Consider the following 27,312-nt stretch of genomic DNA (forward strand, 5'->3'; position numbering starts at 1 on the left):
GCTTTTACATAAGTTTATGGGAAAAAAAACATTGATAAATAGGCCACAATGGCCCAGATTTATCAAGTCTTTGAGAGTGATAAGTAGCATGGAGATAAAAGGGGTCATTCAGATCTTATCGCTGCTGTGCGTTTTTGCACAGCGGGCGATCAGGTACTAACAACGCATGCGTATGCACCTTGGACAGCAACAAAGGGCATCGCTGGTCAGCAACGGGATGGCGCGAAAAATCCGATCGCATGGGCGTTTGCAAGGTGATTGACAGGAGGAAGCCATTTGTGGGTGGCAACTGACCGTTTACGGGGAGTGTCTGGAAAAACACAAGCGTGCCCAAGCGTTTTCAGGGAGGGTGTGTGATGTCAGCTCCGGCCCCGATCAGCCTCTTCTGGTCGCACTGTAAGAGGAAGTCCTGGGCTGCGCAGTGGGGATTTTAGCAGCTCGGTGTACACATAGGATTGCACACTTGCATGGCAGATATACACTCCCCCTGGAGGCGGCGACTATCTGAATGCAGGACAGCAAAATTAGCGATCCAGCGATCAGATATGAATGACCCCCAAAGTACCAACCAATCAGCTCCTAACTGTCATTTTTCAAACACAGCCTGTAACATGACAGTTAGGAGTTGGTTGGTTGGTTGGTTGGTTGGTTGGTTGGTTGGTTGGTTGGTTGGTTGGTACTTTATCACTGTGCTATTTATCACTTTCCAGTGCTTGACAAATGGGGGCCTATAGCTCATGATATCCCCTCTGCTAATCCTATTGCTTCACCTCTTAAGGCACTGAAGATTACCTCACTTTAGTTCTCGGCATGTGGACATAGGCTGGCCGGGCTGACAGAAGTCAGACAGAGATATTAGTGTAAGATTTAAAAAAACAGAGAACTTCCTCTTTTCAGCAGCATCATCCAGATTATAGCGTGCCACAGTCACTAGTAGTCCCCTCTCCAGCTCTCGCTACCAGGCCATTACTGCTGTCTTCTGAGAAATGGAGCAAGAAATTATCGGGAATATTGTCCTCCTGGCAATCGTGACATTGATCAGCGTTGTCCAGAACGGTAGGTAGACTGCTGGTGGTTTGGAGTTTGGCTGGTGCTTATAGTATCTACGTTGCATTATTAGGATCTCATGTCTATAATTGTGACCCCTTGCTTTTTCTGCAGAAAAATCTGATAAAAAGTCAAATTTCCACTAATTATTTATGTTACTCTAGGTGCATAATTACTTAAGAAATCGTATGCTTATTTTATTGGCTAGATGCATCATCGCGAGTGATAAATGGAGTGAAAAAGTCCCAGCCAATCAGGTCCTAACTACCATGTCACAAGCTGTGTTTGAAAAATGGCAGTTAGGAGCTGATTGGCTGGTACTTTATCTTTCCAAGCGATGATGCTTCTGGCCCCGAGGTCTTTTAGTAATAGAATAATTAGCGACCTTAGTCCTAAACGTTGGTAATCACCAGAAGATGTGATATAAAAGTAAGGGTCTGGTCACTGACTTACTAGTTGAAAGCGTTTTAGCAATATATTGATTTCTATGAACATGTTCTTGAATGATGATAGCTCTCCTACAACAAGTGGTAACTAATACAGCGTAGAGAGAAGCTTTAGGAACATTTTCCCTCAGTAAAAGAACGTGACTGTTGCCCCAGCCCAGAGTTTCTCAAGTCTCATCCTAATTTCTAGTGGGGATCATTTTGTGTCTTTATATTGCACTTGGCTGGAGCTGCTCATTTCTAGACACACTGGGGCTGATGTATTAAGTCTGGATAAGTGATAAAGCATTGATGAGTGCAAGGTGTGTGAGCAATTACAGTACATAAAAGTGTCACACACAAGAGTGGCACGTGTAATGAAACAGTCCCTTCACTCACGCATTTTAGAAGAAAAACATAGAAGTTGTATATAATAAAAGCAGAGGCACTAGAATAGTGGATTGGGTAAAAACCGTAACGTCCCGGACCCTGGAACGCCAGACCGGACCAGCTCCCTGCAGCAACTCTGCCATTCCTGAGCTTGTGTCCCGTCTGAAGGGGTGTCTGTGACCGTTGTCACTGGGGAGGCAGGGAGATATATCTTACAACCTACCCGTATGGTCTGGGAATGGGGTAATAACCGTAACGGTCTGGAACATAAGGGTGGAGGCTGTAATCTCTCCTTCCCCACCTCCCTGGTCACTGCTGTCACAGGCACCCCATCCCCAGACAGGACTCCCCCCGGATGGGGATGTATGGGGACAAGCACTACAAGATGCATAATGGCAGAATTTGGTGCAGGGAGCCGGTCCAGTCCGGTTTTCCAGGGTCCAGGCCGTTCTGGTTTTTACCTTTAAAAATATTTGTCGTTTGGACTTTGACATCTCAATTATACACACGTGGACTGATGCGGAGTTATTAGTTGAAATGGGCACAGTTGTATTTATTTATTAAAAGCTATTTGTATAGCGCAGACATATTCCACCGCACTCTACAGGGCACTCACACATTAGTGGCATATTTCCAGACATATGGGGGTCTATTCATACAGACAACGAAAACAGAATTGCTACTTATCACTATACACCGCATCGCTTCGATGCGATGTATAGCTGTAATAAGTAGCAATTCATGTATACTTACCCTTCCGACGATGCGCTGCGGTGTCTGGGGCTCCTGCGGTGAGGTCATCTCCAGCGGTCCTTCCCAGCGATGCACGGAGTCCAGCGGCGGGTCCCTTTGCAGTGGTTGCTGGGAGGTCGGGGGGCGGAGCCAGCGCGAGGTGCAGAGCAGGGATCAGGGAAGCATTGAGCTTCCCTGACGTCTCCGCACTACAGTTCAGGTTACGCCGTCCTGAGCTGGCGAACCTGAACTCCATGGAGAAGCGGAAAGCAGAGCTTTCCGCACCTTCATGAATCGCACTCACCATACAAAGGTATGGTGATGCGATTCAGGCACAGAGCGGAGGTACCGCTGGAGAAGTCAGACACTTCTCCACGGTAACCGGCTCTGTGAATTGCAGTAGGCAGAGAAAAGCCCTGTTTAACGCAAAACAGGGCTTTTCACTGCTGCATGAATAGACCCCATGGTGAGCTGTATAACTATTGAGTTAAATATGGCTCTGCATCCTCCTGGTGTACGTTACATACACTTATGCCCACGTTTTTACCCATTTGTTTTGCTTGCAAAACATGTATATTGTATGTAGCACCAATAAGACTTCAAATAAAACTATAATACAACAGAACAATAAAATTATCTATCATATCCATAGTAAACACATAGGATGCTGTAATAAGATCACAAAAGCATAACATAGTATATGCCGCAGCATTGCGTAAAGCAGTGCCGTAACTAGGTAGGTGTGCTGTGTGCCTTGCACACAGCGCAGGATGACCTGGGGCGCAATCAGCCGGCCTCACAATCTACTCTCATGAGCTGTACTGCTAGCTCCGCCTTCACCCGCCCCAAAGCCGGAGCTAGCAGTACAGCTCATGAAGCTGCGAGTAATGCCCGCCCCCTGCCTCTGCGATGATCTCTTCCTCCTCCCCCAGCCAAGCCGGAGTTTATAGTGCTGCAGCGTGTGAAGCTGTAATGTCCGTCCTCCACCCACTCGCCTCCTCTCCCAGTCAAGCCACTGCCGCCCGGGTTGATTCTATTTCGGAGTGGGAGAAGGGACCTTCTGACGTATCTAGGGGAGGAGACACGTCACCAGGGGGAGGAGCTACGGGCGAACAGGGTACCCGAAAAGTACCCTAGCGGGCTCGCTTCGCTCGCCACGCTTCGGGCTCGGTGGCTTGCTTCGCTCGCCACCTGATTACTAAAGGTAATAGTTGGTGGCGTGGATAGTAGAAGAACTATCCCGCTGGCATAGCTCCTCCCCCTTGTGTCGTAACTCCTCCCCCTTACGGAAAAGGTCCCTTAGCCCACTTGATTCTAGCATCTACCCTGCCGCCCGCCCGCTCGCCCCATCTGAAGCCGCCGCTGCTGCTGAGGTCCTGGCAGCGCTGCGGCTGAGTTCTGCCTGTGAAGTGGACTCTGTCAGGAGGAGTCAGGAGCCGGCAACAGCGCTGGAAGAGCGTACACATCACGTAAGTGCCTACACAGACACTACGCTACACTACACTACACTACAGTATATTACAATACCCTTCACTACAGTACACTACACCACAGTACCCTTCACTACACTACACTACACTACACTACACTACACTACACTCTAAGGGTGACGGGGGGGGGTGTAAGGGGGAATCTGCCTGCCGTACTGTGTTAAAGGGGGACTCTGCCTTCCATAATGTGTAAAAGGGGGACCTATCCTGCCGTAACGTGTAAAAGGGGGACGCTATCTGCCGTAATGTGTAAGAAGGGGATGCTGTCTGCCGTAATGTGTAAAAAAGGGGACGCTGTCTGCCGAAATGTGTACAATGGGGACGCTGTCTGCCGTAATGTGTAAAAAAGGGGATGCTGTCTGCTGTAATGTGTGAAAAGGGGACGCTGTCTGCCTTAATGTGTGAAAAGGGGACGCTGTCTGCCGTAATGTGTGATAAGGGGACGCTGTCTGCCGTAATGTGTGAAAAGGGGATGCTGTCTGCCGTAATGTGTAAAAAGGGGACGCTGTCCACAGTAATGTGAAAAAGGGGCACTACCTGGTGTAGTGGCGCTACTGTACGGCGTAATTTGAATAATGGAGACTACTGTGCACCATTGTATGAATTGGTATTATTTTGTGGGCAAACCCTTTCCCGTGAAGCCATGCCCCTATATTTTTTTCCCGCGCGCACTGCGCCGGTTTACGTTAAGGGGGCACCGATGCCGTTTCTTGCACACAGCGCTAAAATGTCTAGTTACGGCACTGGCGTAAAGCACTGATTAGTGACCTATTCCAATGTGCCAATCACAAGACATTGGCTAGTGCTTGCACATTAAGGGGCCATTTATTAACATTATTTTTACTAAAATAATGTGAAAAGGGTGTTTTCACACCCTTTTCACATTATTTCAGTATCATTCCAATGTATTAAAGGGCATTTCGAGCAGTTTTCATGACCCGGCAGTGTGATCAGCTATGTGTGTCTGATGGACACACAAGATGATCACAGTTTAAAAAAAAAAAAAGGTAAAAAACAAACATACTAACCAGTCCTGGGAGCCGGGGATTGGTGCCCCGATGAGCGCTGCCGTACGCCGGGTCCTCCATATGCCGCGGGTCACAGCACAGAAGGAGGACCCGGTGCCCGGCAGTCTCCTGGTGCAGCGGACACCGGCTCCTGCGATTGGTAAGTATAAAATCCGGGGGGATTGCTCTTTGGGCGCGGGGTAGTAGCAACGGGGAGGGGAACACGGCGGCGCAGGTGCAGCAGGACATCGCTGTGTTTTTTACGAAAAATACCCCGATGATGCTGCGGAGAGGCATCGCAGGGATAGAGCTTGCCCACAAGCTCTTTCCCTGCATGCAGTAATTGACATATCCATGCGATGTACTCATTTATCATACCTCCCAACTGTCCCGATTTTCGCAGGACAGTCCCGTTTTTTGGGGACTGTCCCGCTGTCCCTCCCGCGGGCCGCAGTGTCCCGCGGTGGGGGGGGCGGGGAGTTGGGAGGATCTGTCTCTCACTGCCCTGCTTAGCAGAGCAGCATTGAATAGACGCTGTGCGCGTGCGCACAGCGTCTGTTCACTGGAGTCAGAGGGAGAGGGGGCATGCCAGCGGCTCACAGAGCGCTGGGCATGCCCCCTCAGTGACGAAAACGGGGGCGTGGCTCGCGATCGCGGGTCCTCCGCGAAGCCACGTCCCCTTTTCTTAGGCCACACCCTTTTTCAGGAGCGCACGCAGCTTCGCCACGCGTGTGTCCCTCTTTAGAAAAATGTAAAGTTGGGAGGTATGCATTTATCGCAGTGCAAGTTTGGTCTAGTTTATCACCAGATGCGGATGGTGATAAATAGACCCCTAAGTGTTTGACCCTGGCCTCCTGCAATAATCCGTCTTGCTCATGTGTATGTGCGTCTGTGCCCCCTGTCTGCATGTGTGCATTACTGTTCTCAGTATATGTTAGAATGACTGGTGTAAGACATCTTTTTTTCTGTACAAATCATTAGCAGCATCCTATATAATAAAAGGCTAACGCTGCTCCTCACCTCTGTGGGGGAATCAAAGTGTTTTGTGTGCCGGCGGGCACAGCTGGCAGCACTGACATTACTGTTATGTTGTTCGGTCATTGTGACGGGCTAGTAACTAGTTAGTTATATAAGTATATGAATACAGTCAGTGTGGTATCAGCTGGTACAGTATACCTGTAACATTTGTTATGCTGAATGCAGAAAATGGAAAAATTCTTTGCATCAAACAGTGAGAGACTCCTCAGTCATTCATACCACAAGATAAGAGGAAGTGTGTGTACACAACAACCTCAGGACAGCGGTAATGTACATACTGTAATAATAATATTCAGCAAATTGTCAACAAAATTCTCTGAGGGAAAGTGAAAAATCTTTGAACTACACCCTAAAAAATCAAGTCTTTCTTCTGGCTTTCTCCGATGTGGCTCTGGCGTTACCTATGGAGAAGCTGCAACATGACATCTAGGATACGCAACTGCACTATGCATCACCATTATATTTGAGTGTGCATTGGCAATATTTAAATCTTGTTCAGTGTGCTGCAAGTTGTAAAAGGTTGAAAATCTCTGCTCTATACAGTAAAAGACTGTCAGCATTCTGGTTGGTGGATGGCTCTAGCATCTACCAATAAGCATGCTGACAGCAATTCGCTGTCTGGCTGCAGGCTGGGTGGCATGTAGAGAATGCTGCCTCACCGCTCCTGCTCGGAGGTCCCTAGAATTGTGGGGCCCTGGGCAGCTGCCCAGTGTGCCTATACGTTAAGATGACCCTGTATACACCATATGTAAAATATACAGCTGTATTGCTGGATGTGTGTTGTGTGGTGAGGAAATGCCCAATCCTCATTTAGAAGGGGCCTCAATCCAGTTATCACAATAATCAATGCATTTTCAACATTTTCACCAATAATTTGTAGATTCATTTACTAACCTCCCATTTGACAGCTGTACCTATTGTTTATACAGTTGCGCAACTAGTATGCCCTCATCCCTCGCCCCATCCAACTTCTTCTCAAACATCATCATTTGTTTTGGAATCAACAATTCGTTTTTCAGGAGCTTCCTGTCTCTGTTCCTGCAATTTTATGTAATACCTGGTATATTACTGTCTGCTCTGTTCATGTTTTAGTATCATTTGCGTTTAAAGTGGAGCATGAATCGAAGAACCATCATTCCAAGAGCTTCCAGAGGATCGGCTCCCCCAGCTTCGAGAAAGTATACACAGCAAAGTGAGTTTATGTGACATTCTAAGTAATGTTGTGTTATTACAGCTCTTATCATTTTATACATTATAAATTGCTGTAGTAGTACAAGATTTCCCTGTATACAGCTGTCATAGTCTGGTGACTCTTGTGTATCAGTGAGATAAAGTCACATTTAAATGGGTTCTGAATTTGACATAGTTTTTTTCTATTATTGTCTGTTAAATTGTTTTAATTATATTTTACAACAAAATATAATAAATGCAAATGTACATTTACAACATTTTTATACAACTGCAAAAATGTCTTTAAAAAGTTTTTGTTTGAATCATTAACAAAATATTATATACTCAGTCTGCTGGATAATGTGTATCAGTCTGCTGGATAATGTGTATCAGTCTGCTGGATAATGTGTATCAGTCTGCTGGATAATGTGTATCAGTCTGCTGGGTAACTACTCACCTTTGCATGTATCTATCCTGGTATCCGGTCTCTGGATCGACACCACTTAGGTCGACACCCATTGATTGACAGTGAATAGGTCAAAACTACAAATAGGTCGACACGACCATTAGGTCGACATGAACAAGGTCGTCATGCAAAAAGGTTGACATGAGTTTTTCACATTTTTTTTCTTTTTTTAAACTTTTTCATACTTTACGATCCACGTGGACTACGATTGGGAATAGTAACCTGTGCCAAGCACAGCGAGCGAAGCGAGCCATGCGAGGGGTCACGGTGCACTAATTGGGGTTCCCCGTCACTTTACGAAGAAAACGACACTCAAAAAACATGAAAAACTCATGTCGACCTTGTTCATGTTGACCGATTTGCAGTGTCGACCAATAGGTGCTGGCCTAGACACTGTCGACCATGAGTCCCATACCCATCTATCCTGTCTATACCTACAGCCTGTCTATGGGCCCGATTCAGAGCAGACCTGATTTCTTCTGTGCGATTTCGCACAGCAGGCGATCAGCTATTCACTGCGCATGCGCATGCACCGTAATACGCAAGCGCATTGCCACACAACGACATGTATCGCCGGTCAGCGACAGGATGGTGCAAAATTTTAATCGCACAGCCATTCGCATGCTGATTGACAGGAAGAGGCCGTTTGTGGGTGGTAACTGACAATTTTCTGGGCGTGTCAGGGAAAACGCAGGCGTTCCCGAGCGTTTTCAGGGAGGGAACGTGATGTCAGCTCCTGCCCCGATCAGCCTGTTCTCATCACACTGTAGGAGTAATTCCTGGGCTACGCACAGACTGCACACAGTGGAAAAATCATTCACTGGTGAGTGAGGTGCGAACGGATTTGCAGCTGTTCGCTGACTAAGGGATTTTTTAGCAGCTCGGTGTACACATGCGATTGTACATTTACACGGCGAATGTACATTCCCCTTGGGCGGTGACTATCTTCTTGCAGGACTACAATTTTAGCAGCATAGCGATCAGGCCTGAATCACCCCCTATATCTCCATCCATGCTGATCCTCAGTTCCTTACGTCATGTCCTCCTCCCTTTAGACAGCTACAGTATATAGGGGGTTATTCAGTTGCTAGTAAACCAAGAAAGCACACTAATGGGCAAAACCATGTTGGACTGCAGGTGGGGCAGATGTAACATGTGCAGAGAGAGTTAGATATGAGTGGGGTGTGTTCAAACTGAAATCTAAATTGCAGTGTAAAAATAAAGCAGCCAGTATTTACCCTGCACAGAAACAATGGGCGGGATGTACTAAGCGGAAAATGCGGTAAACTCCCTGTTTACCGCATTTTCCTGATGTACTAACCCCCGGTCGGCAGGACAGCGCTGCGGCGGGGTACGCCAGCGTACGTCCATAGAAGCCTATGGGCTTCTCTCCGCGGCGCTGTGTGAGGGATCCGATCGGATCCCTCCCAGCATGCCCTGCGGCCGCCCCCGTCACCCCGCGCATGCGCAGACTGACTCCTGGGGCCGAATCCCGGAAGTCAGGCTGCCGCTGCGCATCGCGGAGGACAGCTCTTATCGGAAGAGCTGTCCTCCGCAATGCTGATCGCATATGTTAGTACATATGCGATCAGCATCGTGGCGCAGGGCGGCGATGTACATTAGTACATCCCGCCCACTATAACCCACCCAAATCTAACTCTCTATGCATGTTATATCTGCCCCCGCCCCCTCAGTGCAACATGGGTTTGCCCAATTGCTAACTTCGTTTTTCCTGAATAACCCCCATAGAGTAGTCATTTGTGAAAGGAAATTAGGGAAGAATAATACTCTTCTTCATGAAAGTAGACGGTGTATTGGCTTTTATGTCTAACTGATAAATGTAGAAGGAACAAAATGTAAATAACAGAACATGATGTGGGGGATATGGTATCTATTCTCCAAATCTATTCAAATTGACAGCACTTCTCACACACTTTTGCATTATACATTTATAGCTTTGTAATCTTGGGTTGACTCAATCACGTAAGTCAAAAGCACCTGTCCCCTTCACACTATGGGCCGGATGTAATGATGTCTTAGATGGCCGGAGGTGCGGGTTTACACCAGAGTACCTAGCCGGCCTATTTGCCAACTTTACATATCTCCTCTCCAGTAGAAGCCAGGAGAGGAGATGGAGATGACCATTCCTGGGGTGGAGGCAAACTTTTAAAGTCATTACTAGTGAGCAGGATGAGGAGATAATACCGTATATCACGGGTCCATGGGGAGGAGGTGTAGCTAAAAAAGGTATCAAAGCTCCTGAAGATTGGAGAAGTGGATAAGTGGGGAAGCTTTCCTTAGCAATCCAAATTTGCAGCTACATTCTATAAAAAAGGGGGGGGGGGGGGGGGGGGGGCGATGAGGGCGATCAACCCCCGTAACACACAGACCAAACCCTGCTCACAGAGAGGTAGGGGGAGCTGCGTGCGACAGCCAGTATCTGGCCACGCTGGCCACATTCAGTCAGGGCTGGTGAGACAGCTCCGGGTGGGGTGGGGGTGGGGCTGGCCACCCACCCGGCCCACTCGGTGTGCCTCCTATTGTGTCTGTGTATGTACTGTGTGTTACATCACTAGTGTTTGTATGTGAATCGCGTGTTACTTACTAGGGGTTGTGTGAGCTGTGTATCATTAGTGTCTGTGTGTGTTAGCAGTGTATGTATGGTGTATCACTAGTGTCTGTGTGTGTTAGCAGTGTATGTATGGTGTATCACTAGTGTCTGTGTGTGTTAGTAGTGTATGTATGGTGTATCACTAGTGTCTGTGTGTGTTAGCAGTGTATGTATGGTGTATCACTAGTGTCTGTGTGTGTTAGCAGTGTATGTATGGTGTATCACTAGTGTCTGTGTGTGTTAGCAGTGTATGTATGGTGTATCACTAGTGTCTGTGTGTGTTAGCAGTGTATGTATGGTGTATCACTAGTGTCTGTGTGTGTTAGCAGTGTATGTATGGTGTATCACTAGTGTCTGTGTGTGTTAGCAGTGTATGTATGGTGTATCACTAGTGTCTGTGTGTGTTAGCAGTGTATGTATGGTGTATCACTAGTGTCTGTGTGTGTTAGTAGTGTATGTATGGTGTATCACTACTGTCTGTGTGTGTTAGTAGTGTATCTATGGTGTATCACTACTGTCTGTGTGTGTTAGTAGTGTATCTATGGTGTATCACTCACTAGTGTCTGTGTGTGTTAGTAGTGTATCTATGATGTATCACTAGGGCCTAGCAGACTGGACTGGAAGGGAGAGGAGTCAGCATTAATTTTAAAACTGCCCCCTAAAGGAGAAGTCTAGATCCGCCCCTGCATGTCCATCTTCTTAGCAACCGACACCCATAATGTAATAATTCACCCTCTCTCTGCTTCCCTTTATTTGCTTCAGTTATCTCGCTCATTATAATAAAATCTTGTTTGCATGGTATCTCCTGTACTAACAACTCTCAGCAGGGGCAAACCGCTTCTCCTCTTTATCCCATACTATACTAATATGTGCCTAATTCAGAACTGATCGCTAGCAAGCTATTTTCGCACTGCTGCGATCAGATAGTCACCGCCTACAGGGGGAGTGTATTTTAGCTGTGCAAGTGTGCAAACGCATGTGTAGCAGAGCTGTACAAACAGATATTGTGCAGTCTCTCTGCACAGCCCAGGACTTACTCAGCCGCTGCGATCACGTCAGCCTGTCCAGGACCGGAACTGACGTCAGGAACCATCCCTGCAAACGCATTGACACGCCTGTGTTTTTCCAACCACTTCCAGAAAACGGTCAGTTGACACCCGCAAACGCCTTCTTCCTGTCAATCTCCTTGTGATCGCCCGTGCGAATGGATCCATCGTACAAACCCATCGCTGAGCGGCGATCCGCTTTGTACCCGTACGATGAGCCTGCGCATTGTGGTACATGCGCAATTTGGACCTGATCGCAGGCTGTGCGAAAATGCACAGCAGCGATCAGGTCTGAATTACCTCCTATACCCCACCTCCCAACAATTATACAAATAAGCACACCCCCACCCCCTTAACCCACCCAAAATCCACCTCCCTCCCCATCAGCTCACTTTTGTTGAAAACTTGAAACCACACCCGCATATGTGTAAATCTATTCCCAATTTGAGGGCCACTATTTGGATATGCTATACATCTCTGAGTAGCGCTGTAACCTCGTGAAGTGGAAACCACTTTGCATATGTAAATAAATGTAACTGCACATCATTTGTTGTACGTGCAGGTTTGCAAATATTTGCATAGCACATTGACTTCACTTTTAGTTCATTTAGATTTGACATAGGCACATATCTTGGCTTTATGAACTTGCTCAGGGCCTGTCTCACATTAAGAGCAGTTACTTAGACCACTGATACCCCCTTTGTGTGCTTATGTACATAGCCACCTGGCTTGTTACAGTAGCATATACATATTTCCTGGGTTACTCTCAAGGTCACAGTTGCATGTATCTGCATTGGCCAAACGTGTTTCAGAAATTAACCTTGTTTCCTCTGCTCTGGATGTTTTTTCTTATGTTTTTCAGCCAAAACTGCATTGATGCATATCCTACATTCCTGGCTGTGCTTTGGTGTGCTGGAATATTCTGTAGCCAAGGTAACATAAGCTTGCAGTCCTTAATGTTTTAAATAGATGGGCAGACTAGATAGGCCAAGTGGTTCTTATCTGCCGTGATAGTCCATGTTTCTATGTAAATAGTTAGATTGGTTTAGTACATGCTTGCAAGAGATGCTGTAGCTACAGTATAAGGCCCAGTGTCAAAGATATGCCAAATTCTCCTGTAGGTTTTGGAAACACAAGTGTTGGTCCTGGGTCCTTCACAGGTCAATTACCACAGGGGTCCTGGGTCCTTCACAGGTCAATTACCACAGGGGTCCTGGGTCCTTCACAGGTCAATTACCACAGGGCTTCTAACAAAGCTTATCCTCTTTGACACTCAGGGGTCTATTCATAAAGCAGTGAAAAGTGTGTAGAAGTGAGCCAGTGGAGAAGTTGCCCATGGCAACCAATCAGCATTGAAGTAACATTTATAATTTGAATACTATAAAATTGTACGGAGCAGCTGATTGGTTGCCATGGGCAACTTCTCCACAGGTTCACTTCTCCACTCTTTTCACTGCTTCATGAATAGACTCCATACAGAGAACCTGGACCAGTGAAAGACCAGCGACGACACTGTGAGATCAAATCTCTCCAAAGCTGCTTAAGGACTGCCCATTGACAGTTCTTTCCACTAGCCGGTAATTGTTCTCCTGTAGGTTTTGTTTTACAAATACAAGTACAATATGGTTTGATACACTGTCTATCATAGTGTATCTAGCATTATGTGAATGTGCAGTCTTGTCTCTGCAGACTGCTGTAGTAATATGCAGAACCCCACTGCTGCATTATCTGTCAGATAATGGCTATCTAGAACACTAGCATAAATAACTTTTTGCTTTGGGAATTTCAACCCCCTAGATAAAGGTCAGATGACATGGCAATGGCAGCCAGAGCCAGCCACAACAAATTTGGTGTCCTAGGCAAGATATTAGCTGGGGGTTTCGGTAATCATCCTGGAAGTCGAGATGCCGGTGGTCATGTGACCGATGCCAGCATCCCGACACCACTCGGAATCCCGGAGCCGGAACACCGACAGCCGACACCCCTAAGGTAACAATCGGGTCATTATTAGGGTAATGTCCCGGGGAGGTGGTTAGGTTTAGGTACTAGAGTGGAGGGTTAACCATAGCCGCCACCCCCTAAATCTTAGCCCTGGAGTCACCCTTAGCCACTCCCATCCCTCTGAATCTTAACCCTAGCTACCAGCCCAGGTGGGTTAGGGTAGGGGACAGGGTAGGGGTATAATAATTACCCCATCCCCTGTCGGCATTCTCATTTTCAGTATGCTGGTGTCGGTCATTTGACCGCCGGCCAGGGATGCGCGGTGAGGTAAATGGCTGAGGAGGCACTGGCTAGCACCAGAGCCAGATTTACACACAATATATGCGTAAAAAGGGTTCATGTGGGCATTATGCAAAGATACAGTGGTATAAATTCCTGGAAATTTGGTGAGTATGGATCAGAGATGTGCGGATAAGATAGGCGGGGAGGCACTGCCTCACCTGCTATAGACTTTTCTCATACGTCCTAGAGGATGCTGCGTATGCTTCAAGAACCATGGGGTATAGACGGGATCCGCAGGAGACATGGGCACACTATAAGACTTTGAATGGGTGTGAACTGGCTCCTCCCTCTATGCCCCTCCTCCAGACTCTAGTTAGATTCTGTGCCCAGCGAGACTGGATGCACACTGGGGAGCTCTCCAGAGTTTCTCAGGGAAAAGACTTTATTAGGTTTATTATTTTCAGGGAGACCTGCTGGCAACAGGCTCCCTGCATCGTGGGACTGAGGGGAGAGAGAAGCAGACCTACTTCTTAAGAGTTCAAGGGCTCTGCTTCTTAGGCTACTGGACACCATTAGCTCCAGAGGGTTCGATCACTTGGTACGCCTACCTGCTTGTTCCCGGAGCCGCGCCGTCACTCCCCCTCACAGAGCCAGAAGATTGAAGCCGGGTGAGTGTGAGAAGATCAGAAGACTTCAGTGACGGCAGAAGACGGTGTTTAAGGTACCGCGCAGCGGCCGCGCTGCGTGCCACGCTCCCACACTGATCACGGCACCGCAGGGTGCAGGGCGGGCGCCCTGTGCAGCATGGGGGACCTCAAACAGCACTGGCATAGGATATAACAGTGCGCAGGCACTTGTTACAGGACCCCCACCAGTATAAATATTTTTTGAGCGGGACTGAATCGCGCCATATAGTGGGCGGGGCTTAGCCACACAGCTCTGACCAGCGCCATTTTTCTCTTCACAGAAGGCTGCAGAGACGCTGGCCCTGACCTCCACACTGCTGTGCAAGTAACAGGGTGCAAAACGGGGGGGGGGGGGGGGGGGAGGGCACTAGTGATTGGTGATTTATTATATATGTAAAAAGCGCTAGCAGGTCTGGGCAGTCTTGTTACTGACTTCAGTACTGGGATAGGCGCTGGGTGTGAGCTGGCAGAACTCTCTCTGTGTCTCTCTGGCAGGCTTTACTGTGGGTCTGTCTCCTATAGCCCCAGTGAGGTTGTGGCTGTCGGTACGTGTGTGTGTGTCGACATGTCTGAGGCTGAATGCTCTACCCAGGAGGAGGCTGGTGTGGGGACAGACAGTTATGTGAGAGTGACAGTGTCGGCACCGCCGACGGATGATTGGGTCAATATGTTAAGTGTTTTAAACGCAAATGTGACTAAGTTGGCTAAGAGATTTGATAAATCTGAGTCTAAGAACCAGACATGGAGGAAATCCATGGAAGATGCTTTGTCACAGGCCCAGACCCCTTCGAGGTCACAGAAACGTGCATTTACCTAGATAGCAGATACAGGTACCGATACGGACTCTGATTCCAGTGTCGACTATAGTGATGCCAGATTACATCTGAAACTGGCTAAGAGTATTCAGTACATCAGTGGTGGCCAAACAGTCGATCGCGATCAACCAGTCGATCGCGATCATCTGCCCGTCCACACACAGCTGCCCGTCCAGACAAACCCATACGCGCTGTAGCAGGGGACGCCGGGGAGCCGAGGCAGCAGCGACATCGAGGTGCAGCAGAGAGCTGGGGAGCTGAGGCAGCAGCGTCGGGTACGGGAGAGCCGGGGACCAAGGCAGCGGCGATGTTCAGGAGGGCAGAGGCAGCGGCGAGGTGTGCAGGAGAGCCGGGAAGCAGAGGCAGCGGCGGTCAGCAGGTAAGCCGGGGAGCAGATGCAGCGGCAGTGTGCGGGGGAGCCGGGTAACTGTCACCCCCATGTACTTGTATGCCGCAGCTGCAACGAAAGAGTGGTTAACCCTTGTGCTGCCGCGGGTGTGCGCAGTGTGGTGCTGTGGCTGACAGCGATGAGTAGTGTGTTATCAATTATTATTATTATAATCGTCGATGTATATAATAATAATAATAATAATAATAATAACACACTCCCATCTGTAGCCGTGATGTGTGGCAGACACTCCCCCTCTGCCTCCGACACTCCCCCTCCACCTCCGGAAACGGCTAAATTGGCAGGTGCGGGCCATGATTGGAAGTCAGGGTAGGTGGTTTCTATTGGCCACTGTCCCGGTCATGTGGTACAGCGCCAGCCTATTGGATTTTGATCTCACATGTCTCCGTAGTATCCCTGCGTCAGCTTTCCTTACTGCCCGCCATTTGCTGTTAACGCTGACAGTGAGCAGACCTGTAAAGAGAGCTCACTGTGTTGTTTGATATAAAAAAATATTGGAGGGGTTTTTGTTACATAATGAACAGAAATCCTGTGCTGTAATTTAAACACAGGGATCTGTGTACTGCTGGCTGTAATTTATCTTAAAAATAGTGATCTGTACTGCTGGCTGTAATTTATCTTAAAAACACAGGGATCTGTACTCCTGGCTGTACTTTATCTTAAACACAGGGATCTGTACTCCTGGCTGTAATTTTTCTTAAACACAGGGATCTGTGTACTGCTGTAATTTATCTTAAAAATAGGGATCTGTACTGCTGGCTGTAATTTATCTTAAAAACACAGGGATCTGTGTACTGATGGCTGTGTAATTTATCTTAAACACAGGGATCTGTACTGCTGGCTGTAATTTATCTTAAACACAGGGATCTGTACTGCTGGCTGTAATTTATCTTAAACACAGGGATCTGTACTCCTGGCTGTAATTTATCTTAAAAACACAGGGATCTGTACTCCTGGCTGTAATTTTTCTTAAACACAGGGATCTGTACTCCTGGCTGTAATTTATATTAAACACAGGAATCTGTGTACTGCTGTAATTTATCTTAAAAACAGGGATCTGTACTCCTGGCTGTAATTTATCTTAAACACATGGATCTGTACTCCTGGCTGTAATTTATCTTAAAAACACAGGGATCTATGTACTACTGGCTGTAATTTATATTAAACACAGGGATCTGTACTCCTGGCTGTAATTTTTCTTAAACACAGGGATCTGTACTCCTGGCTATAATTTTTCTTAAACACAGGGATCTGTGTACTGCTGTAATTTATCTTAAAAGCAGGGATCTGTGTAGTTCCTGCTGGCTGTAATTTATCTGAAAACACAGTGATGTGTGTACCATCTTACCCTGTTATAGTGTTCATTACAAAAGAGATTTTTATATATAAATTGAGTTTTAACACACTTAACATGAGTGGTTCTAAAAGGCCAAAAAACTACCATTTTCATGAAGAATGGGAACATGATTTTTTTTTTACAATGTTTAAAGACAAATGCATATGTTTAATATGCCATGCTAAAGTTGGTCTGGCGAAGAAGGGGAATTTACAGAGACATTACTCAAGTCTGCATCAGAAATATGATCAAGACTTTCCACCTAGTAGTGAATTAAGGAAGACTAAACTGAAATCCATGAAAACTAATTTAGGAGTGCAACAGCTCACATTCACAAAACCTATTTTGCAGTCCCAGGCAGCGGCTGAAGCATCTTTCCGTATTACAAATATTTTAGTGAAACATAAGAAACCTTTCCAGGATAGTGAAATGTTGAAGGAAGCTTTCCTTAATGCCAGAAATGTTTTATTTGAAACATTTAAAAATAAAGATGACATCTTGAAAGCAATTAAAGATATTCCACTATCTCGTCAAACTACAGTGAGACGAGTAGAGGCAATTGGCAATGACATACAGAACCAGCTGAGAAAACACATCAGTAACTGTTGTTAGTTCTCCTTGCAGTTTGATGAATCCACTGATATAGTGGATACTTCTCAATTAATTGATTTTATAAGAATGGTATTTCCTGATATGAGTTATAAGGAGGAGTTTTTAACTCTCATCCCTATGAAGGGTAAAACTAGAGGTGAAGACATTTACAAAGGCTTTGCTAGTTTTGCCAAGGAAACTAGTCTTCCTCTTAGCAAACTAGTGTGCATTGCTACTGATTGGGCCCCAGCCATGGTTGGCAAGAATAATGGGTTTCTTGCACTGTGTCAAAAAAATGAAGATTTTCCTGATTTTACAAGAATCCATTGTGTTATACATCAGAATGCACTGTGTGCTAAAGTTTTAAACATGGCTGATGTTATGGACATTGCAATGAAAATCGTAAACTCAGTTCGTGCAAGGAGTTTACGAAGACGACTTTTCCGTACCTTACTGGAGGAAAGTGAGTCTGAATATGAAGATTTGCTGTTGTATAATGATATTAGGTGGCTTAGTCGGGGGCAGGGCCGGTTCTTGCCCTTGTGGCGCCCCGGGCAAAAATAGGGGTGTGGCTTCATATGGGGGCATGGTCAGTTACGCCCCCATTTGTGCCCCTGTAGCGCAGCTGGAAGAAAAATAAAAATAAAATAAAAGTATTCTTACAATCCCCGCTCCTGATTCCAGACCTCCTCCTCCGCCAGCGCCGCTCTTCTCCAGTCCTCGGATCTATGGGAGAGACGTCATTACGTCTCTCCCATAGCACAGCATAGACACTAGAGGTCAATTATGACCCCTAGTGTCTGTGCCACTATGCTGTGTGGTTCGCGATGACGTCATCGCGCACCGCACAGCAAAGGTCCTCTCCATGAAGGGAAACTAGACGCGTAGCATCTAGTTTCTCTTCATGGAGAGGACCTTTGCTGTGCGGTGCGCGATGACGTCATCGCGCACCGCACAGCACAGGTCCTCTCCATGAAGGGAAACTAGACGCGTAGCGTCTGGTTCCCTTCAAAGCGGGGGACCAGCGGCGGGCACAGTGGCGGATCTTGCCAGGGTGCGGCGCCCTCCGGAAGGCGGCACCCCGGGCAAAAGTACTGCTTGCCCGTGGCAAGATCCGCCACTGGTCGGGGGCAGTTCTTAGAACGATTCCAGTCTTTGCTGCCTGACATAACTGAATTCTTGGAATCACTTGGAGAAAGTCCATCTCAGCTGCATGATTCATCATGGTTGCTACAGTTGGATTTTATAACAGATTTAACCAGTCACTGCAATGCATTCAACCTTGAACTTCAGGGCAAGGATAAAAATATTATCCAATTAATTAGTTCAATAAATGCTTTTAAATCAAAATTGCAGTTTTTAAAGTCACAGCTTGCAAAGGGAATTTTGAGGAACTTCCCTAGTTTTGAGAAAGTGATAGAAGAGAATCCTGAAGGCAGCAGCACATATAATACATTCTGTGCTGAGATCCAAAATCTTTGGGAAGAACTAGAGAGGCGATTTCAGGACATTAAGCAGCTTGAGCCTATCCTAGCCTTCATGTCATTTCCATTTGCTGATGTTGACAGTGATGAAATTTATGGTAATATCTCCTCTATGTTCAATATGAACATATCAAGTATAGAGGAAGAAATATTAAAGCTGCAATCTGATATCCATTTGAAAGCTAGAGCTTCTGATATTAATTTCTGGAAACTACTAAGTGAAGAACTGTACCCAAGCTTGAGATCATTAGCTCTTCACTTGACAGCATTTTTTGGGTCAACTTATCTTTGTGAATCTGCTTTTTCACAAATGAAGATAATTAAATCAAGATACAGAAGCCGAATGACTGAAGAACAGTTAAAATACTGCCTTCATATGTGCCTAACTAACTTGGAACCGTCTTTTAGCAAGTTAACACAAGACATGCAGCCTCATGCGTCCTCAACTTCACACTGTCAATAACTTTAGTTTATGTGAAAAACACCCGTTAATTAGGCTAACATTGATGTTTAGTTCGTTTCATGTGTTCATTGCCTCACAGTTCCCTAAAAACTAATGTATTATGATGATTTTGTACTATGGTAGATCACAAAAGATTTTAGAAATTTGGAGTAGATCTCCAAGTCTGAAAGTCTGGCCACCCCTGCAGTACATGATTGTGGCGATAAAAGACGTATTACATATCACTGAGGACCCTGCTGTTCCTGATACTAGGGTCTGTATGTTTAAAGGAAAAAAACCTGAGGTAACGTTTCCTCCCTCTCATGAACTGACCGCACTTTTTGAAAAAGCTTGGGAAAATCCTGACAAAAAGATACAAGTTCCCAAAAGAATTTCAATGGCATATCCATTCCCCTCTGGGGACAGGGAAAGGTGGGAGTCAATCCCCATGGTAGACAAAGCTTTATCGCATCTATCCAAAAAGGTAGCGCTTCCGTCCCCTGACACGGCAGCCCTAAAAGATCCTGCGGATCGTAAGCAGGAAAATACCCTGATATCCATTTATGTCACTACAGGGTCGCTACTCAGGCCTGCCGTTGCTTCTGCATGGGTGAGTAGCGCTATTGAAAAGTGGGCAGATAACTTGTCCTCTGAGGTAGATACCCTAGACAGGGATAGTGTGATTTTGACTTTGGGTCACTTCAAGGAAGCTGCAGCATATTTGAAAGAAGCTGTAAGGGATATTGGCCTTTTGGGATCAAGGGCCAATGCCATGGCAGTCTCAGCAAGGACAGCATTGTGGATTCATCAAAGGAATGCTGATGCTGACTCTAAGAAGGCGATGGAGTCTCTACCGTTTAACGGTAAGGTCTTGTTTGGTGACGGCCTCACTGACCTGGTGTCTATGGCTACCACGGGTAAGTCATCTTTTTTACCTTATGTTCCTGCACAGCAGAAGAAATCGCCTCACTATCAGATGCAGTCCTTTCGGCCCAACAAATTCAAAAAAGGATGTGGCTCCTCCTTCCTTGCTGCGAGGGGGAGAGGAAGGGAAAATGGTCACAGGCTGTGGCAAGTTCCCAAGAGCAGAAGTCCTCTCCGGCTTCTACCAAATCCACCACATGACGCTGAGGCTCCTCTGCGGGAGTCCGCTCCAGTGGGGGCACGTCTCAAACTCTTCAGTCAGGTCTGGGTGCACTCGGAATTGGATCCTTGGATAGTAGACATAGTAACCCAAGGGTCAAGACGTGCCCCCTCACCGATTTTTCAAATCGGCCTTGCCAGCTTCTCTTTCAGAAAGGGAGATAGTAAGCGCTGCGATACTAAAGTTGTGTCAAAATCAAGTGATTATCACGGTACCCCCGTCTCAACAGGGGGAAGGTTTTTATTCGAGCCTGTTCGTGGTCCCAAAGCCGGATGGCTCAGTCAGACCGATTCTTAACCTAAAATCCCTCAATTTCTTTCTAAAAAAATTCAAGTTCAAGATGGAGTCTCTACGAACAGTAATCTCCAGTCTGGAGGAGGGGGATTTTATGGTGTCGGTCGACATAAAAGATGCCTACTTACATGTCCCCCATATATCCTGCAGGATTGTCATTACCAATTTCAGACGTTGCCATTTGGTCTGTCCACAGCTCCAAGGATTTTCACCAAAGTAATGGCGGAAATGATGGTTCTCCTGCTTTCACAATTATCCCGTACTTGGACGATCTCCTCATAAAGGCCAAGGAGAAATTGTTGAAGAAGGTTGCTCTTTCACTGACGATTCTGCAACAACATGGTTGGCTCCTAAATTTGCCAAAATCACAGTTGGATCCAACGACACGGCTGTCGTTCCTGGGTATGATTCTGGATACAGAATTGCAGAGAGTTTTTCTTCCAGTGGAAAAAGCTCTGGAAATACAGAACATGGTAAAGCAGATTCTGAAACTGGCAAAGGTGTCAGTTCTTCACTGCACTCGGTTGCTGGGGAAGATGGTGGCGGCCTACGAGGCCATTCCGTATGGCAGGTTCCATGCCAGGGTGTTTCAGTGGAACCTGCTGGACCAGTGGTCCGGATCTCACCTGGACATGCACCAGAAAATAATTCTATCTCCCAGGACAAGAATTTCCCTTCTGTGATGACTGCACAGTTCTCACCTTCTGGAGGGATGCAGGTTCGGGATTCAGGATTGGATCCTGGTGTCCACGGATGCAGGCCTCCGAGGCTGGGGAGCAGTCACACAGGGAAGAAACTTTCAGGGGAAGTGGTCAAGTCAGGAAGCTTGTCTACACATAAACATTCTGGAATTAAGAGCCATCCACAACTGCATACTGCAAGCAGAACATCTTCTTCGAGGTCTGCCGGTCTTGATTCAGTCAGACAACATGACAGCAGTGGAGTACATAAACTGCCAAGGTGGAACAAAGAGCAGAGCGGCGATGGCCGAGGCCATGAAGATTCTTCGCTGGGCGGAAAGACATGCCAGCGCTCTGGCAGTGGTCTTCATTCCAGGAGTGGACAACTGGGAAGCAGACTTCCTCAGCAGACATGATCTCCATCCAGGAGAGTGGGGTCTTCATCAAGAGGTCTTTGCAGAAGTGACAAGTCGTTGGGGAGTTCCTCAAGTGGACATGATGGCGTCCCGTCTCAACAAGAAACTTCAGAGATATTGTTCCAGGTCAAGGGACCCTCAGGCGATAGCGGTGGATGCCCTAGTGACACTGTGGGTGTTTCAGTCGGTCTATGTGTTCCCTCCACTTCCACTCATTCCAAAGGTGATAAAAATTATAAGAAGAACAAGGGTTCAGGTGATCCTCATTGTTCTAGATTGTCCAAAAAGGGCCTGGTATCCAGATCTTCAGGAGTTGCTCATAGAAGATCCCTGGCCTCTTCCTCTTCGGGAGGACCTGTTGCAACAGGGGCCATGCGTGTATCAGGACTTACCGCGGCTGCGTTTGACGGCGTGGCGGTTGAACGCCAAATCCTAGCCCGAAAGGGTATTCCCAGTGAAGTCATTCCTACACTTCTTCAGGCTAGAAAAGAAGTAACGGCAAAGCATTACCACCGTATTTGGAGAAAATATGTGTCTTGGTGTGAATCCAAGAAGGCTCCTATGGAAGAATTTCACCTGGGGAGGTTGCTCCATTTCCTACAAGCAGGTGTGGATGCGGGCCTAAAGTTAGGCTCTATTAAAGTACAGATTTCGGCCTTGTCGATCTTTTTTCAAAAAGACTTGGCCTTCCTTCCAGAAGTTCAGACCTTCGTAAAAGGCGTGCTGCACATCCAACCTCCCTTTGTGCCCCCAGTTAGGCTCCATTAAGGTACAGATTTCGGCCCTATCTATATTCTTCCAGAAGGAATTGGCTTCTCTCCCAGAAGTTCAGACCTTCGTAAAAGGCGTGCTGCACATCCAACCTCCCTTTGTGCCCCCAGTGGCACCATGGGACCTTAATGTGGTGTTGCAATTCTTGCAATCACATTGGTTTGAACCTTTGCACAAGGTTGAGTTCAAATTCCTTACTTGGAAAGTGGTCATGTTGTTGGCCTTGGCATCTGCAAGGCGAGTGTCTGAGTTGGCGGCTTTGTCTCACAAAGCCCCTATTTGATTTTCCATGCTGATAAAGCGGAGTTGAGAACTCGTCAGCAATTTCTGCCAAAAGTGGTTTCATCATTTCATGTTAACCAGCCAATTGTGGTGCCAGTGGCTACTGACGCCTTGGCGGAGTCAAAGTCTCTCGATGTGGTCAGAGCTTTGAAGATCTATGTAGCCAGAACGGCGCAGATTAGGAAAACAGAGGCTCTGTTTGTCCTGTGGGCTCCCAACAAGACTGGGGCTCCTGCTTCCAAGCAGACTATTGCGCGCTGGATTTGTAATCCGATTCAGCAGGCTCATTCTACGTCAGGATTGCCGTTACCGAAATCGGTGAAAGCCCATTCTACCAGGAAGGTGGGCTCATCCTGGGCGGCTGCCCGGGGATTCTCGGCATTACAATTTTGCCGAGCTGCTACTTGGTCGGGTTCAAACACCTTTGCAAAGTTTTACAAGTTTGATACCCTGGCTGAGGAGGACCTCTTGTTTGGTCAATTGGTGCTGCAGAGTCACCCGCACTCTCCCGCCCGTTCTAGAGCTTTGGTATAAACCCCATAGTTCTTGAAGCATCCCCAGCATCCTCTAAGACGTATGAGAAAATACGATTTTAATACCTACCGGTAAATCCTTTTCTCTTAGTCCGTAGAGGATGCTGGGCGCCCGTCCCAGTGTGGGCTGTTTCTGCAGTTTGCTTATTTGTTACGCTCATGTTGCGTTGAGTTTAGTCAATCTGTGACTGTTGTTGGTCATGGTGTTGCATGCGTTGTTGTTGAATGCCATGTTGTACGGCGTGTTAGTGGTGTGAGCTGGTATGTATCTCACCTTAGTTTAAAATAATTAAATAAATCCTTTTCCTCGAAATGTCCGTCTCCCTGGGCACAGTTCCTATAACTGGAGTCTGGAGGAGGGGCATAGAGGGAGGAGCCAGTTCACACCCATTCAAAGTCTTATAGTGTGCCCATGTCTCCTACCGATCCCGTCTGTACCCCATGGTTCTTGAAGCATCCCCAGCATCCTCTACTGACTAAGAGAAAAGGATTTACCGGTAGGTATTAAAATCCTATTTTTGCCCCAGAATTGTGACTATAAAAATGATTCGAATAATACAACGAAGATATTTCTAACATATTCTTTGTATTTTTCATATACTTTATACAGCAAAACAAATGTTAGTATGACAGGAAAGGCTCTGCCTGACCTCACCGCACGTCACTGCCGCCGGCATACCAACAGCCGGGATCACATACCCAACCCATTAGCTGGTGGCATAAACATGGAGACAGGCTGCTATGGCCGCTGGTAGTTTTCCTGGAGCAATGGTGTTCTAGGCATTCTCCTTTATGGCAGATGCCCAGGGCCAGCTCTGATGGGAGTGTGCAGGGGACTGTATGCTACAACCACCACATGCAGACAGAAGTATCTCTAGAAGCAGTTCTTTGGTGTTGCTTACACTACTAGAACTTTATCCAACAGCATAAATTAGATAAGACTTGTATTGGCACTCTGAGTGTGTTCCTTTAAATAACTGTAACAACTTAGTTCTACAGCTAACACAAATTAAAGCCGACTACACACCAGACTAAGGGGGAGATGTACTAAGCAGTGAATAGTGGAGAAGTGAGCCAGTGGGTAAGTTGCCCATGGCAACCAATCAGCTGCTCTGTATAATTTGGTTGGGGGTTTGGATGGTTCAGCTACCCTTTCTCCTCACCTTACTTAGCCGTACTTTGTATTCCGGGCCAGTCCATCCCTATACTAAGAGAAAGGGGAACCCTTTTTTAACCAAACCTCTATATAGCGATGTTCACCCCGATTTTATCAATAAGTAGGTACATAAAAAAGAAGAAAGCAAAATTAAGTTAAAAGAATCAAGATAAAAAGTACAATAAAAGAGGTACAATAAAAAACACACAAAAAAAGATTCAATAAAAGTCACTCAAGAAACCATTTTATCTCAATTTAACTCAATTTTAACTCAAAATCTGACTTATGTCCTTCTGGTTGAAGGGTATTTAAGTTAAAAATCCACCTCATTTCACTTTGTGCTAGTTTCTTCTCTATATTTCTACATTTCCAATTTCCTTCAATTAATTGGATACCCAGAAATCTCTTTATTGCTCCTTCACATTTATTATGTGTGGTTGCAAAATGTTCAGACAATGGGTGATTGACCAGACCCTTTTTAATATTGTAAATGTGTTCCGAACAGCTTGTTTGTAAGCACCTTGTGGTTTTCCCTATGTGTAATTTCCCACAAGTACTGTGATGTTAGTGTATTAGAATACTTAATATTTGTAGACACTCCCTTACTAACATGTGTAAGCCTGAATCTTCAGTGATGTCCCTAGGACCAGGGGGATGCTGGGAAGTGGGTGGTCCAGTGTGCAGTGTGCCTGTAGTTGGTGATAGAATAAAGCAGCACAGCAGTGAACTCACATGTCTCTGTGTCCTGATGACTGGATTTACAAACATATGAACAAAATATGGTGTCAGAAGAAGTTTATCTTGGACTGCTAGTGCTCTCAGCGTGTGACAGAATCCTGCAGCAGTCTGTAAGGCTGTGATACTCAGTGTCTGCAAAGCCTGCCCTGTGCTCCTCTCTTCAAACAGTGAGTAACCATGGATAAACTAGCTCCTCCAACCGGCATGCTGATGTCTGGTAACTTGTCTGAAAACTGGAAAAGATTTAAGCAAAGGTTTAATATATATCTTGCTGCATGTGGAGCTGATACATTGGCTGACAAAACGAAGGCATCCATTTTCCTACATGTGATAGGAGAGGATGTGCTGGACATTTATAATAGTTTTCAGTTTGCTGAGGGGCAGAATATGGTGCTATCTTCTATAATGCAAAAGTTTGAAGATTACTTTGTGCAAAGGAAAAATGTGACATATGAAAGATATAAGTTTTTCACATGTGATCAGAAGTCTGTAGATGGATTTGATCAGTATGTTACAGAGCTGCAATCACTCAGTAATACCTGTGAGTTTGGTGATTTAAAGGATTCACTGATTAGAGATCGTATTGTCTGTGGAATACCTGATAATGGACTCAGAGAGAGACTGCTGAGAGAGCAAGACCTAACACTAGACAAGGCAGTGACTATGTGTAGATCTGCAGAAATAACTAGATTTCAAGCCAAAAAGTTACACAAGGAAGTTGATGCTGCTGTCCATGTAGTGCAGAACACAGAGCAAGGCAAACCTCAATTCTCAAGAATGAAGCAGTCTAAGCCACAGTCTAATAAGGAAATGTGTAGTAGATGTGGAAATGTTCACAATCCTAAAATGTGCCCGGCTTATGGTAAAACCTGCATGAAATATGGTAGACTTAATCACTTTGCCAAATGCTGTAAAATTAAATATGAAACAACCAATGTGCATGCTGTTAAACAAACAGAGGAATTCTTTGTGGATTGCATTGAACTTTGCAGTGCAGATAAGAAAGAATGGATTGTCCCTTTAACTGTGAACGAGATTGCCATTCCCTTTAAGCTTGATACTGGCGCACAGGTGAATTTAATATTGTTTCAAGACTATAAGACTTTTAGAGTAAAACCTAAAATTCATCCAGCCAAAGTGAAAGTTACAGGGTACACTGGGGAGGAAATTCCTGTGAAAGGTACATGCTTAGTGACACTGAAATATAAGGGACAACAGTTTAAAACATCTCTACTGATTGTGGATAAAAATGTGCAACCGATTCTAGGATTAAGTTCCTGTGAGAAACTAAGCTTGCAAAAGAAAGTTTTTATGGTGACATCACAAGTAGAAGATGACTGCTAATCGATGTTTACAGAATACAGAGACTTGTTTGAAGGTCTAGGTTGTTTGCCTGGAGAGCATAAAATAAATATAGACACGCAAGTTTCTTCAGTGATACACCCCTGTAGAAAAGTGCCGTTTGCGCTGAGAGAAAAACTGAAACAAGAGTTAAATCGCATGGAAGCCTTGGGTGTGATACAGAAAGTTGATGAGCCTACTGAATGGGTAAGCTCCTTAGTAATTGTTGAAAAGAAAAATGGACAACTCAGAATATGTCTAGATCCCAGAGATTTAAACAAAGCTATTAAACGAGAACATTTCAAACTACCAACCAGAGATGAAATCATGTCGCAATTTGCGGGAGCAAAATGGTTCAGTAAATTGGACGCATCTTCAGGATTTTGGCAAATGAAGCTAGATGAGGCCAGCTCAAAGCTTTGTACATTTAATACACCAGAAGGTCGATACAGATTTCTTCGACTACCATATGGAATATTGTCTGCTCCAGAAGTATATCACAAAAAGATACACATGATTTTTGAACATATTCCAGGTGTTGAAACAATG

General features: G+C 46.0%; 1 protein-coding gene across 1 annotated transcript in view; it reads left to right on the top strand.

Annotated features, from left to right (window-relative positions):
• Positions 1-882: 882 nt before the first annotated feature.
• ALOX5AP (arachidonate 5-lipoxygenase activating protein) overlaps positions 883-27,312 on the top strand; it is a 34,078-nt gene continuing 7,648 nt past the window's right edge. Inside the window, exons 1-3 of the mRNA XM_063957034.1 lie at positions 883-1,056; positions 7,222-7,321; positions 12,285-12,355. Of these exons, the coding sequence (XP_063813104.1) occupies positions 987-1,056; positions 7,222-7,321; positions 12,285-12,355 (241 nt within the window). The 5' untranslated portion in view covers positions 883-986. The remainder of the gene's footprint in view (positions 1,057-7,221; positions 7,322-12,284; positions 12,356-27,312) is intronic.

This window comes from Pseudophryne corroboree, chromosome 2 (genome assembly GCF_028390025.1).
Source record: "Pseudophryne corroboree isolate aPseCor3 chromosome 2, aPseCor3.hap2, whole genome shotgun sequence".
Classification (NCBI taxonomy): Eukaryota; Metazoa; Chordata; class Amphibia; order Anura; family Myobatrachidae; genus Pseudophryne; species Pseudophryne corroboree.